This window comes from Loa loa, assembly GCF_000183805.2.
Source record: "Loa loa unplaced genomic scaffold supercont3.34, whole genome shotgun sequence".
Classification (NCBI taxonomy): Eukaryota; Metazoa; Nematoda; class Chromadorea; order Rhabditida; family Onchocercidae; genus Loa; species Loa loa.
The window spans coordinates 1-14,678 of record NW_018108214.1 but is presented as its reverse complement, the minus strand read 5'-3'; the positions used below and the strand labels follow the sequence as shown (position 1 = coordinate 14,678).

Here is a 14,678-nt window from a genome sequence, read left to right as displayed (position 1 = left end):
AAAGATCTGTTGATCCTTTTGACGTAGCAAATACCACGAATATAGATAGTATTTATTAACCAAATAGGAATTAACGCGGATGAGACACAACCGTTACTTCAATATCAAATTTCTTTATGTAAAGAGGAAAATGCATAGAATTGTTTTAGCAGATGTACAGCTTTCTCATGGCTGTATCTATGATTTGTACATAGGATAAAGCCTTTACAAATTAGTTACCGCATGTATGCAAGTCTCAATATCAGACAAAAAAAAAACATTTTTAGATGATTTAAGGATTTAACAACGATCCATCACTTTAGGTATGGGAAAACGTTTTATATTTTTTATTGTGTAATGTGATGAGTCATTTACTTGGGAAATACTTTGTACAACAGACACTTTATTGTTCTGTTTTGACGTATTATAAACTTCTTCGGTTTTTCGACATTAGCAATTTCGTTTTCACGACACTAATCACGTGAACGTCATGTCATGCTGTGCTGCATTAAACGTCAACGATTCTACAACTTCCTACGATTGTCAAGAAGAATCAGTAGTCTATTCTGGATCATGCTCAAACATTCGCATGTTTCAAACTCAACCGGCCTAAGCGATTGTTCAGAGAGCTCTTCAAGGCTGGGTGGGTCCTTTGCGTCCTACTTCCTCAGAAGCCAGATAGATCTTCCTTTAACATACTTTCAAATGTCAACATCTTTCCTTCGAGAATAATGAAGTCGTCAAAGTTTATTCCCGTGATATTATTGATGCGTTCTTTCGTCTAGGTGAGAAAAAAGTGAACTTGTTGCAAGATTGCAAGGGAGCTTGAGGAGAAATAAATAGCTGCTTCAATCGTTGAAAATAATGTCAAGGAGCGGAAAAGATTAGGATGCAGTTGCATGAACTGATATTGTATTACAGTTGTTTTGCCCATTAATATCACATTTGAAAGTGTGATGATACAATGTGCATGCAAAAAAAAAGAAAAAAGTTTAACATTTACTAATTTAATTTGAAATAGCTAAATCATAAGCCAGATGTTCATAAAATAATGAATGAGGCAACAGAGACAGCGATACGATAAAGAACGATGATGCGGCAAACATTCTGACAGTTCGCTTTGCTTCAGGTGCTACGCCAAGATATGACAAATCATCAACTTCTTTCAGTGTTATCTCTGGTTTCAGATTAGTGATAATAACGTTGTCCGTTCCCAAAATATCAAGAACCTTTTCCGTCTTTGCGGGTTGTGCTGCAATATGCATGTATTGCAAGGCGATATTATCACACGTTTAATACAGGTGTCCGAGAAATATATTACTTAAATATTTGCAAATCAGCTAATTATTTTAATGTGGCGAAGTTTTTTTAAAAAGGATGAATGTGAACGACAAAAAACAAATTTGGATTTGCTGACAAAGAAACTAACAATTTTTAACGCAGAGAGCAAAATCAGATTTCATTTCGCAGGTGCTTTGAACAATCGCTAAAAGTTTGTCATACTACTATAGTGTATTTTTTCTTGTAAAATTGAAAATTGACAAATTTAAAGAATTCCGTCCTTTTTTTCTTTTCAAACTTTCCTTTATACTCTTTTTACGCTTAAGTCTGTCCTCGAACTACGATGCGGATCAAAAGAATGTCTTTCCTCCGTGTCTCGTCTCTGATTAAACCGTCACTAGTTTGCTAACCGAATTTTGCAATTAAATCAGGAAATATTTCGAATGATCAACATCAAATTGGTTGGAGTGACAGAAACTTTTAAATGGTAATTTTCGCTTTTGACAATAGCTTTTAATCAGATCTTCCGGATTTTTTTAGTAGGATGAAAGAGTTAAGACGATAGGCGAGGTGAGGATAAGCACAGAGGAATTCCAGGGAAGTCGCTGAATTCGAAACTAGTTTCAGAAACTAACAACCGCCGGGCAATTCCAGCATAAAGCAAAATGCTTCTGTAGAATTTGAAGCAGTGATGTTGATCTGAAAGAATTTTAACTTAAAAACTGCAATTTTCCTTTATCACAAAATGAATAATAACGATTCCGTTTGAGGAAGTCTTGTCACCTGAGTAAGGAAATCTTTTGCACAGTTCCAAGGCATAAATTATACTGCTCTTTTTTAATCTTAAAGGATGAGTTAATTCTGGAGCTTACTAAACGTATAGAAGTACTCTATATAGTCTATGAAAGTTGCATCTACAGCTAATCGATCATTCAAATGCTTCCAAACGAATTTGTTTTATTTAAAATTAGGAATTTGTTTTATTTAAAACACATCAAACTTCATTTAAATTTAAACGACACAAAAGAAACAGGCAGTCTTACCCCAACGGTTGAATATTTATAACCAGCAGCTGTTATGGCTTCCTCCTTAGCACTTTTGACTTTTTGATTAATATAACCATACTGGCTATAAATGTGTTTGGACGACGCACTCATGGCATAGCCTGATGCCTCACCCATTTCTGAAAAATGAGTGGAAAATTTCTATAAATTTCTACTTATAGTTGAAATTATTGCATAAAAAGATTGTTAGTTATCACGAGATAGGCGTTAACAGTGATCACTGTACAGAATACTTCCGAATATATCGCGGAAGCAATGTTAACATATTTCAAAAGGTTGCAAAATCAGATAATGATTTCTTTATATCTTCATATTGAGTCATTTTGTATACAAAATCTGGAGATAACCGCGACATTACAGGAAAACACTGATAATCTGTCATATGCAATCTACAACACATGTCTCAATCAGTATGAAAATTTCTCCGAAATATTTCCAGAAAATTTTTGCAATGTAGATTATTTTAAATCAAGGAAATGCACTGAAAACTATGTATCTTTCTTACCAGAGTTAAAATTTCTTACAAGAGTTACATTCATCACTAATTCCCACTTATTTAGTTTATATGCGTTCTAATTTGTCAGAAGAGGGAATCGCTGAGAATTATCAAAATGGATTTTGTTTAAGCGATATAATAAAGAAAGCCATAAAGCTGATCTATTACAACCCTAAAATACATAACTATTTTATTGGCAATTTTGAAGCAGTAGGAAAAAAGTGTCCAACTACTAGCAATAAAACACTATCCTGTACAATACTGAGAAATACATTTCTGATTGGCTTTTTTAACTTTAAGCATTATTTTACTTTACCCACTTCTCATCACTAATTCACACTGACTGCCCGAAAATAAGAACATATATTAGCAATTGTTAGTTACTCTTTTCTGAACCGTTACTTTGCATAACACGGAGATCGCCTGAGTCAATCGGTTCAAATAATTCAGCATTTTGAGATTTGCAGTAACTCGAAACCGCTTTAAAGTCATTAGCATCCTGAAATTGGAACCAATTTTTCAAATAACTTACTTTTACAAAAAATATTCTCTTTGCAAAAAATTTCTTTAAATGATATTGAACTGACAAATAAGTAAACAAAGAAATATAGCTAATGATTGATCACACACAGAAATGACAGAACGCATGATGTTACATACGTGATGTTCCATGGTGTTTACAAAACCGAAAGCCTCAATTTGTCAAAATACTGTAAGGCGTTTTCAATTCAAAGGATTAGAAAATGAACGATGTACTGGATTAGAAAATGAACGATGTACTTCTGAAATCATATCAAGGAACAATCTGCTGAGCATCCCTCCTGCTAACCAGTTTTTCAGTCCATTTAATAAATAACAAACCATTAATGGATTTGAGAATTCATGAAATAAGTAACATTTTGAAGCGTTATTAATCGCAAGCAACACAAATCCATCATCACACTCCTGCTTCTCAATAACTGACACTGAAAAACTAAGTAATCCTACAAGAAGGCATCAGAATATATCTTCGTCTCGACAACCATCCCGAAGCACCAGTATCCACCAATAATTCTCAGAAATTTCCAAATATCTCTGAACACTACAAATATTTAGTATCTTTTCGCCAAATAAAATGCGACACTGATCTTACTTACAATAAAAACACTGAAAAACAAAACAAACGTGCTGAGTTTCGATGTTCGCATACCACCGCTGTATATTTATCCGTTTTTGAAGCTGCTTCGTATTCTAAAAAATCGAAATTATATTCCGGTATAAGACAATATTTACTTTATGCATATGAAAACGTTTGATAATACCGAAGTGCCGTTACCAGTTGTCCCAAACGAGATCGCTGTCGATATAACAGTAAACTAAAGTGACATCATTATAACACCGGAAATACTTAATGAAAGAGAAAAGCGGTTCTTAACTCATTCATGAATTCGTAAAACAGTAAATGAAAAAAAAATCAGTTTAGTTGTGGTGATCGTTTAATATATTTCATCAAAGTTAGACGCAAAACTTGACATGAGATAAAATTTAAAAATTTTCTGCAGATAATGAAAAAACGTACGGAGACCAGTTGCCGTGTTAGATAGTCTTAATATTTCCAATGACGGTTTGACTTTATTCATATCGGAATCATTTTTTTGGCCATCGCGTATTTGCATCCATTTACTTTTTTCATTAACAAATCCAAGCGGTATTTTTGTTTCTGAGCCTGTGTATATTAAATTGTTAGGTCATAATCGTAACAATTTCATCATCTTTATCTCAGCTTCTACATCATTTTATGACCTTTTGTCATTTTTATCATGATTTTATGATGAATTGCCCTTTACCTCAATTTTATTCGTCCAACAAAGAATTCATTGCAAGTTATGCAAAATTATACATCCCCAAAACAAACAGGAACTTCAAAATGTTCAAATAAAGCACAATACACGATCAAGTAGTGTCTATCGCCCTCAATGTTGAAAAAATAGGTCAGCTCAATGGAGTGATATGAATTTGCATAAATTACAGTTCTACGTTGTTTTCTCTTTGAAAGAGAAGTTTCAGTTGTGATGAAAACAGATTGCAGCATACCAATCTCTGAGAACATTATTTGCAGCAGACGGTTTTCATCATCAGTCGGTGTTGGTAGCTGTCCTCCAGTTTCCTTGCAATAATTATTTGCTTTATTCCAGTCCATATCCGATTTCACCTGTAATAGGAAAATTGAACTTTAGATGCAGTGCAAAAGGATGCATGGCTATATACAATTTGATTGCAAACTATCCTACTTTTGCAACACCAAAGCATGGCGTTTCTCTTCTGTTCAAATCTTGCTTCCAAGCCAAAGTCCCATCAAAGCAAACTATATCTTCATGTTCTCCAATTCGTACGGCTACAACCTGTAAATTTTAAAGGTAAGCTATGCAGTTCACAAATGAGTAGATCAGGAGATGCACTGATTCTGCATTGAATGATGCGTGTCCTGTGTGCATGTCCGTACTCTACCCATTCAATAGATTAAAGCGTCATCAATTAAATAAGCATCTCTTTCTTAAAGTAACTGATGGTAAAACCACGTTCAGAGTAAAACTATGAATGCTGAATATCATTTCCTGTTGCCATTTTTCCGATTCTAGATTGAATTTCAAATGTATCTGCTCTGATCTCTTTTGAAAAAAGGATAAGATTAATCAGGTCTCTTGACAATTTTTGATAAAAGTAATATAGATATACACTTCAGACTTCTGGAATATTTTTTGTACCTATGACAAGCGGTAAGACACAGTTCGAAAAGTGTGCATAAAATACAATCATAAAATGCAGCATCAGGAGCATAAAAAAGATTAGAAATTAAAATTCCAACTTGGATTAGAGGGAAATGAGCACTACTACGAACCACGACTATAAAGAAGTAACTCGCCAGAAGCTTATACATTTGAACACAATAACTTAATCGCCACTTCTCATTACCTATATCCTAAAATTGGTGCCAGAAACAATTAATGTTATGTAAATTTTCTAGAAACTTTTTTTCGTACTGTCAATGATAACTGTTCTTTAACTATCAAGTTTAAACAAAGTTTAAAAGACGTGGAAGAGATCTCTCTAAGAAGGTACATGACAGAGTGTCTTCCTTATGCCTCACCTATTTTTTTATCTTAATTCATCACCATTAGTTATGCTTTGCCATAAAAAGTATCGAATTGTAATTGCAACGATGTTCCAAGTCCCATCGATTACTTCGATCAGCTAGATGTTAGTGCTAAAGACGGAATCCAAAACGCCTAAAACTTATATTTGAATTTTTTGATACGTCAATTTTCGTACGAAAAATAAAACAATTTGAAACCGTTTATTGTGAAGCAAGGATGGAATTTACTATTATGGTTGATATAGACAAATTAATTCATTTCTTCATGCCTTGAATATATCTGTGTAATAATGCGAAAATGGACGGCACCTGTCAAGTTCAAGTAGCAAAAGCCCTCACGTCACTCCCCAATGTAGAGGTACTACTGTAGGACAAACTAATTGCATTAATGGTTTAAGATTTGATGGACCGCAATTCGTTGAAATTCGTTGAAAGCGCAATTCGTTGAATTGAACAATCTGTCTTGTGAGAGAGCAAGGAGGGCATGCTGGGGAGGAGGTGGAGGGGTGGGGGAAGGGATGGAGGGGGAGAGGGGGGGGGGCGGAGGGTTGGCTTTGTTGTTTGACATTGTTCTGGTGAAGTTTTTAATGGTTAGAGATGACCTGCAGATGGGCAAGTCGAAGAAATTGAAATCAAGCGCCGGCGATTTGATTTCCAAATCAGCACTCCCACTGGATCTGCAGATTGAACAGAGTAAACGTGAAAGTGGACGTGACGTAGCGCGCGTGAAACAACGAAAATTGAAACGGGCCAAACCGGATGATGAGGTAAGGACATGTCATAAATGCTAACTTTGCGTTAATTCAAGCTGACTTTTTCAGATAGGTTTTCAGATCAGTCCGATTTATGGAAAAGTCATGGATTTCTCAGCCATATGATTTTTCTTTTATAGTACATCGATGAGTCGCTGTCAAATAAAATCCTTAAAACGGCTTGGAAGCAAAAGCAAGATATGGAAGAAATGGAAGAAGCACAAACAGAGGATATGATGCAGCAGAATACACTAGAAAGGTTACGTAGTTGTTTTACTTGGCGGTATATTTTGTTTTCATATAATTGTGACATTTACCGATTTTCCTTTACATGTGGGAATCGCAGAATAACTCATAAGCCGGCATCAAATATTATTGGAAGGCGTTTTTGATTGGACGTTCAATGGGAAGTTGAGTGTTGGTTCATTTTATTATCGTTTGGGACTAGCTTTCGAAACAAAAAACAGGGATTTCAAATTCTGCAGGGCTTATTTTGCATAGCATAAACTACGAGTGGTATTGGATTTATCATGTCGTGGTGTAATTGGTCATAAAGTGAATAACTTTAGGATACGTAAAGTAAGCCTTGGGAACGATTCGTTGAATTCTCTATCGGACGACGATACCATCTTTGATAATGATGATTATGACAATGCTGTGTTGGTTAGTCCATATTTTCTCAATAAATTTAAAATGTTTAACATTACAATCCGTTAATATAGACATGATTTTTTCTTTGTTGGTTGGATTTCAACAAATGAATTTTAAATTCGTAAAATTAGAATCATTCACAGAATTACGATTGGAAAGAAATAAGAAAGAAGAGCTATTTTTTATATTGATAAGGGATCTGTCAGTGATGATTTCGTGTACTGCTAGTGATTTACTACAGCAAATAAATCCGGAAGATGAAGCCGCAGTTGAAAAGTTTATGTCGAAAACTGATGCTCCATCGCGGACACTTAACGACATAATAATTGAAAAAATTGAGAAAAAAAGAGTCGAACTTGAATTGCGATCTGTGTATCCAGAAGATGATGATTTTGTGGTATCTTTTTTGAAATGGATTTTAATAGAGTTGGGGTTTTCCACAAAGTTAGAGTCCGAGTTTTTTGCTTGCAATATTCAAGAACTTAGTGATATTGGAAATTTAGTACCTGATGAGAAAACAACAAAGAGGATACACTCTAGTTATTTTTCATATTGATAAGAAGTCAACCAGTGATGAGTTTTTATACTGCTAATAATTCACTACAGTAAATAAATCCGGAAAACCAAATCTCTGCGGAGGTCAGAGAACATTTTATTTGTTAAAGCTTTGTCGATTGGTTTTCGTTAATTTTAGATAAAGGAAATGGATCCAACAGTTGTGGAAATGTATCGCGAGATTGGTTTAGTATTATCTCGTTATCGAAGTGGTAAAATACCAAAAGCTTTTAAAGTCCTCCCAAAAATGATGAATTGGGAGCAGTTATTATAGTAAGCTTTATTACGATGAAATATTTGAACTTTATTTCTCTGAAGACAATGAGGCTTAATTGCTAACGGTACTGCGAATTCTAAAGGAATTTAACCAATTCTCAAATTGGTATTTCTGAGGTATAAAACGTCAGAATTAAGTGACAGGTTTTTTAACGTTTTTGTAGCCTTACGAATCCTGATAAATGGTCAGCAGCAGCTATGTACCAAGCGACCAGGATATTCGCATCAAATCTTCATGCTAGAATGTGTCAAAGGTTAGTCAACTGTCTCGAAGCTGTAGTGTGTTATAGAGTTTTGTTTCCCTTTTTTTCTCTTAAAAATTTCACTGTACAGTACCATCTGAGGTCATAAAAAGGAGCTTAATTTTTTGCCAAAATCGAAACTTTGGTGTTGTAAGTTTCTGGATTGTCAAGTTTACATTTTCAGGTTTTACAATTTAATATTGTTGCCGCGGTTGAGAGATGATATTGCCGAATATAAGAAACTCAATTTCCACCTGTTTCAAGCGTTGCACAAGGCAGTTTATAAGCCGCAAGCTTTTTTCAAAGGGATTCTCTTGCCACTTTGCGAAGTAATTTTTCCCCCACTATTAAAAGTTCTTTGTGAGCAAAAGGGATTCAGTAAAACGTAAGGAGAGAGTAAAATTGTATGAAATCCCCTCGACCAAGAGAGTTAAGAAATTCGAAAATAAAAAATTCACCATTTTTCCCGTAGCAAAACTTTTCGGTCCAATTTTTCTGCAGTGATGAATTGAGATGGCAGATTGCAAGAGAAAAGTATGAAGAATGGGGATCGAACAATTCCTGTCATAATAAAGAATACAAATTAGTTTTGCAGTCAGGAACATGCACATTACGTGAGGCAACGATTTTCGGTTCAGTGTTAACAAAAGCATCAATACCAGTGATACATGCTGCAGTCGCGATGCTCAAGGTGAAAATCTAGATCTCATTGCCTTTTGAAATATCACTTGAAATATTATTTAGGAAATAAGTTATCCATCTAATTTCATCTTTTTGTATTCCTGTTTTCATATTCAGATCGCAAATATGGAATACACGGGCTCGAATTCGTTATTTTTGAGGATACTTATTGATAAAAAATATTCTTTGCCGTACCGAGCCATTGATGCACTGGTAAAGCATTATTTAAGGTAAGCTATACAAAGCTGTTGCGTTTTGCCTAGCGTAACTTGAGTGGTATAATCTTTCTATATTCCCTCTTTCTACTTTGGATATGTCAGACTGAAATGAAAGTGGCTGAATTGTACTCAGAGTGGTGCAGCTTATTGAAGTTGAGTTTTTTTCTAGGTTTCGAAAAGAAGAGCGACAATTACCTGTCCTTTGGCATCAATCACTGCTAGCTTTCGCACAACGATATAAAAATGATATAAGCGATGAGCAGCGCCTAGCTTTGATGGAACTAACAAAAGTAAGCAATTATTGAATAAAAATTTTTGGGTTCATTTTCTTTATCATGACTTGTCAAATTTGTATTAGCCTATACAAATATAGTCCATTAAAAACGAGGCAATTTTATAGATTTCAAGTTTCACCGCTGTTGTCCAAATAACTTAAATACAATGGACACGAACTGTACCTTATTTCAGGTGCAAAGTCATTACCAGATAACGCCTGAAGTTTGTCGTGAGTTAATGTCTGGTAAGAAGGAAGCAAACAAGCAATCAAATGCTGAAAGTAAATAAACCAGTGAAAAACAATCCCACAGTTATCTTCTTGAAGGAATTGTATTCATGCCTTTAATTTGACTATGACAGACACTTTTTCATATCAGTAGGAAGGGGCGGGATGAGTTTTTTATTATTTTTTTAAAGTGAAATTTCGTTGCCTGTTTTCATGTTTTGGCATAAGTCACAAGTGACAGTTCTTGTGGACGTTGTATAAACAGACAGACTGGATAATGAAATATTATAAATGTGAGCAAGGATAATAAAGTGTGATAAATCAATTTGTGTACTTTAAGGGTACTTGATTATATGTTTTTTCTTTTTAAATGGTTTTTGCTGGGCGCACCATTGGCGAAGACATAATTGAAATTAGAAAAGTTAATTACTCCTGTCATTTATATTCTCGAATATGGCAGTAAAAGTTCGACATCGTTTCTTGTTTCAGTAGAAACTTTTGAGTTAGAAGCAAGTTACTTGCATAGCTTCAAGCAGTTAGTACTATGTATGTATATGCTAGTACTGAAAATACTGTAATCTATTGTCGTTTAATGTTCATTTATGCATTTGCCTATTTGTACGTTTAGATTTAATCCATCAAATGTCTCAGTTTGGTAGTTGTTAAATACTGATCGTGGAATAGGAGAAAATATAGTCCGATGAAATATACTGATTAACAGTGTTTCTTGATGTCTTATCTCTTCCTGATCTGGTTCTCTTATAGTTTCCTGGTTTCGAGTTCTCAGGTCTGTTGGGCTAGCTTTCAACTCTGTTATGACAAGAAGGGGAAAAATAAACACAATCATTTGTGTTTTCACTTATATGCAACATTGCTTCATTCTTAAAATTGCTTTTCACCCTTTCCCAGTCTGTATTCTTTACTTACCATCTTTCTTTCTCGTTATTATCGAACGTCATTTTCCTTTTAATTTTAGCATTACAGAACAGTTTGTAACAGCCTTCAGAATCTTTTCGGATTTTTAATTTTACTCTCCTCTATGTTATATTCGGTTGAAAGGTTAAGTCAACTGTGGTGCTCCGAGAAGCAGTTGACAGCGCGGGTATTGTGTAGTGCTTATGCGGAATATTACGTGCAGAAAAGGATGAGGCGAAGGTTTGTTTAGTGGATATGAGCTTCTGCTGACTTTATTTCAAAATTTTAAAATCCGATCAGTCCGATTGTTGTGCTAATTGTGACATGGCATTTTAAACACTTGTTTGTAGTTTTTAAGGTGTTGATTTCTCGTAATGCCAAAAAAAAAAAATTCGAACTGGTTTAAACTTCACATATTATTGTGCCATTAACCATTCGAAAATTGCAGAAATTTGGGAAATTATTTATCATAAGTTTTGATGCCTACTAAATAATCATGTACATGGTAAAATGAGTTTTTAATTACCGTATCACTTTTGGTTAAATTTTCTAGGACACTTACTCCACCACCGTGGACACCAAAGAAAGACGAAAATATTGTTGAACCAATTGAACCCAGCACGCGAGTCTTACTTCATCAATTCATTAAACTGGAGAAGGAAGGTAACTTTTGCTGCTTATGTACGCTCTCCCATGCAAACTTACTAGTACTTTCACGAATGATTTTCACTCGTACAAAATTGTTGCTCTGTCCATTATTAACATGGTTATATGATATTATATTGTTTGCAGTTCATGTCATTTTAATCAGTTATCTAAATTCCTAAATTTAACGATCATTGCAGTGCATGGGCCGATTATTCGGGCGAATCCGCATATGTCTTTCAAAACTCCATTATGTGAAATACGTCAAGAAACCGATCGACCAGAATGGACGCCAGAATCAAACCGCGTCGGAATGTTAGCCAGAAAAATTGGAATGTTCCCTCAGTGGGGTGCGGATGGAACTCGGTTTCTGTGCACATTACTGGAATTTCCCAGGAATCTCGTTATCTCAGCAGTTGATCCAGAAACTTACTACCGGTTAATTTTCTGTCAAGGTTCTCATGTAAATGAGTTTTTTTCATCAGAGTTTTTAATCTTCAGCTAACAGGATTAACTATTGCTTTGTTGCTATAAGGAAGACGGGCGTTAAGTGATCTGAATATGAAGTTTGTCAAAAGATTTTAAACTTCGAGATTTCTAGAATAAGCATGGTGGGAAGGCGAAAAGCATATGGCCGCTATGGTCCCCGATGGCGAATTACGGTTGGAGCTGTTGATGGTGATCCGACAAAATTTACTGCACGATATCGTGCTACTTTTGAACGACATGGTGATAATTTTGTTGTTTTTATTTTCCTGATATCATCTGATTTTATGATCAAACTATTTAGCATTATGTATTCCAGTATTAGAAACTGCTCTTCGATTTTCTAGGTTTTCCTGTAAAGAAATACATGGCATCTTTTTTGGTTACCGAGGATGCAGTGGTGGAACCGGGAACAGAATTACATGTATGCCACTTCAAAGTTGGTCAGTACATAACTGCTACGGGACATACTATTGATTGGGGTTTCCAGGGTGGAATGCACAGATGGGGCTTCAAAGGTATGCCTGCTCGAGGGTAAGTTTTTGTATATTTGATTTATCGTTACTGTTTGATAGGCTTTCATATCCTTAGTAATTCTATTTTATATAGAAGGGAGTTCTGCTTCGTCATACTTTTTTTTTTCTGTGCTCATTGACTCATTGCTTTCAGAACTACAAAATCTCATCGTCGTATCGGTGCCATTGGTTCAAAAGGCGATGCTCGGGTAAGGCCTGGGAAGCGGATGCCAGGTCATATGGGTTATGAATGGCGATCTATTCCAGGCCTTGAAGTGCTAAGGATTAATCCCGAAAAACAGGTTTCCAAATTTCAAAAATTTACGAAAAACTGGAAAATTTCTCGACATAATGAGAACATTATCTTAAATCTTGATTTACATAAATAATCATTATCAAATAATTATATGGAAAAGAGGTATTGTGTTCTAGGTAATGTATGTTAATGGATCGGTACCGGGTGAAACAGGAGAAATATTACTCATCAAGGACTGTTATCACGATAAAAAGAAAGTTCAGTATCCACATTTCCCTACTTTTTCTTATGAGAAAGATTTTGAAACTGAAACAAAGTGTAATGATGATCCTTATTCGCCGTTCGTTTATGAAGATGGTGAATTTTTCGCTCGGCGATTATTTAGGTTGCTATTTTGAATTATTGTTCCTATTGCTATTTATAATTCTTTTAATATTGTGTATGTAGTTTTGTGGATTCATTTTTATTAAAATGTGAATTATTTTCTTTTCTCTTATTGATGTATTTTGTATTTTCTTTCCACTTTCAGGATGACGATGCCTTCAATAGTTTTCACAGAACCTGAAAATTTCAAAACAACGAAAAGAGATAAGACAAAGGCAAAAACAGCCAAAGTGAAGAAGTAATTGCTTGGGTCGGTTTTTCAGAAATCGATAGATGTCCCTAATTTTCTTGCTTTGTTCTTTTCTTTTGCCTGATCACTTGGAGTGTTTTGAAGATAAAAGAGCAGATTATTCTTTTCTATTATTTGGTTTTCGGTTTTTAATATAACTTGGGTTTATGTAACTTTACTGGTTGATTTTGTAAGCCGTAAGCTTTCTAAGTATGTGATAAGCATAGCAAAGTTTGGCAAACTTGAGCATTTTGTTTTCCCTTACTTATTTAATTACAAAAAAAAAATTAAGGGAATTGATATGAGTTGAGAATCGGATTTGGATTTTTCATGTGTTTCATTTTCTTCTAAAAGAATTCACATCGTGGTGATTCGGTTTTGATCTATGAATCATTTTGTTGAAGTTTGCATCACTATGGATTATGACTGTGTAATAAAGATAAAATATTGATTTCGTTATTATTTTGTTTTCTCGTTAATACGCGAAAACAGCTGGTAGTATTTACTACCCCTGTTTTGTCCCCATATCTCTTTTAAGTTCCGACTATTCATATTTCATTTATAAGGCTGCATTGGTCGTCTGCATCGTCGGTGTTTGGAGCTGAGGAATTGACACCATAATTTACAACGTCAGATACTTGTTTGGTTCTGCTTAAATGGAAGATTTGTAAGAGTGATCCTTCCAAATAAGCCTTTAAAAGTATCGTGAAATCCGATTTTGCTGGTTTGTCACATCTATATGTTTTTTAAATATCATGACTTTACAGGAAATTTATGAAGGGATCCAAAAAGCTTGGCGAGCGGGTCAGTGATGGTGTTCTCGGAAATGAATTTTAATGACATCGAATTACAATGATTTGTATTACATTTATTTAAAATGACTACTGAAGGAGGAGGTAAGGTTGATATTCAAACAATGGTAGGAAAGTAATTGAAAAAGAGTATCCATAACATTTTATGCATTTTCATACTGGACATGCAGAGGTTATCTGTATTACTTTGCCTTTACGTCCAAGTTTTTTACGTTCTTTACATCCTTTACATTCTCATTTAATCATCTTCCGTTGCAGATGATGTTGTACGTCAAGTTTCAACTGAACAAGATCACTGTTATTTGAAAAGTTTTGCGTGTTTTACTCGTCGAATGCGCGCCGTTTCAGCTGCTCGCTTACCTCATGTCGTGCTTTTAGCAGTTTTTCAATATTTAAGTCTTGAAGACTTGGCACAATGTATGCGAGTTTGTAGACACTGGTGGACTGTTTTACAGTATCCGGTTAGCTACATTTGATTATTTTGGTTGAGCTCATTGATCATTTACTTTTCTGTTCAGTTATTTTACTACATTGTTTAATATTGCTTTTGGTAAGTGCTAAACTTTATAGGATAGCTTTGTATGGAAACGTCTGGCGCGTATAATT

At 34.7% G+C, this 14,678-nt stretch overlaps 3 protein-coding genes across 4 annotated transcripts; 2 read left to right on the top strand and 1 right to left on the bottom strand.

Annotated features, from left to right (window-relative positions):
* Positions 1 to 953: 953 nt before the first annotated feature.
* Positions 954 to 5,294, bottom strand: LOAG_17006 (the record flags this gene model as incomplete). 2 transcript variants are annotated; one of them, XM_020449664.1, is made up of 10 exons in its annotated part: positions 954 to 1,231; positions 1,409 to 1,959; positions 2,304 to 2,443; positions 3,223 to 3,319; positions 3,682 to 3,785; positions 3,985 to 4,050; positions 4,379 to 4,525; positions 4,894 to 5,011; positions 5,091 to 5,201; positions 5,259 to 5,294. In XM_020449664.1, 9 exons carry the CDS (start codon positions 5,292 to 5,294, stop codon positions 1,891 to 1,893), a joined length of 888 nt encoding a protein of 295 aa, XP_020306752.1. In that variant the 3' UTR covers positions 954 to 1,231; positions 1,409 to 1,890. The 2 variants fall into 2 exon arrangements, with proteins under 2 accessions (XP_020306752.1, XP_020306753.1); XM_020449665.1 differs by lacking the exons at positions 954 to 1,231; positions 1,409 to 1,959; positions 2,304 to 2,443 and adding an exon at positions 2,623 to 2,713.
* A 1,265-nt stretch (positions 5,295 to 6,559) lies between these two features.
* Positions 6,560 to 10,419, top strand: LOAG_17005 (hypothetical protein; the record flags this gene model as incomplete). The annotated part of the gene is made up of 11 exons (XM_020449663.1): positions 6,560 to 6,720; positions 6,846 to 6,964; positions 7,275 to 7,368; positions 7,598 to 7,753; positions 8,051 to 8,184; positions 8,352 to 8,441; positions 8,614 to 8,758; positions 9,025 to 9,120; positions 9,228 to 9,340; positions 9,498 to 9,618; positions 9,797 to 10,419. Coding segments are annotated over 11 exons (1,325 nt in total), but the record flags the coding sequence as incomplete, so codon positions are not given.
* Positions 10,420 to 10,453: 34 nt separating this feature from the next.
* Positions 10,454 to 13,526, top strand: LOAG_17004 (hypothetical protein). The gene is made up of 8 exons (XM_020449662.1): positions 10,454 to 10,985; positions 11,299 to 11,408; positions 11,591 to 11,828; positions 11,992 to 12,119; positions 12,224 to 12,410; positions 12,546 to 12,693; positions 12,824 to 13,032; positions 13,177 to 13,526. The coding sequence occupies exons 1-8, from the start codon at positions 10,870 to 10,872 to the stop codon at positions 13,271 to 13,273; spliced, it is 1,233 nt and encodes a 410-aa protein (XP_020306750.1). The 5' UTR covers positions 10,454 to 10,869; the 3' UTR covers positions 13,274 to 13,526.
* The last annotated feature ends 1,152 nt before the right edge of the window (positions 13,527 to 14,678 follow it).

What these genes read in the sequence shown, in the direction of transcription:
- LOAG_17004 (XM_020449662.1), top strand. Translation starts at nt 10,870, where the DNA reads ATGTTATATTCGGTTGAAAGGTTAAGTCAACTGTGGTGCTCCGAGAAG. An exon ending in CATTAAACTGGAGAAGGAAG is followed by an intron (nt 11,409 to 11,590) that starts GTAACTTTTGCT and finishes CGATCATTGCAG; the next exon opens with TGCATGGGCCGATTATTCGG. An exon ending in AAAGGTATGCCTGCTCGAGG is followed by an intron (nt 12,411 to 12,545) that starts GTAAGTTTTTGT and finishes CATTGCTTTCAG; the next exon opens with AACTACAAAATCTCATCGTC.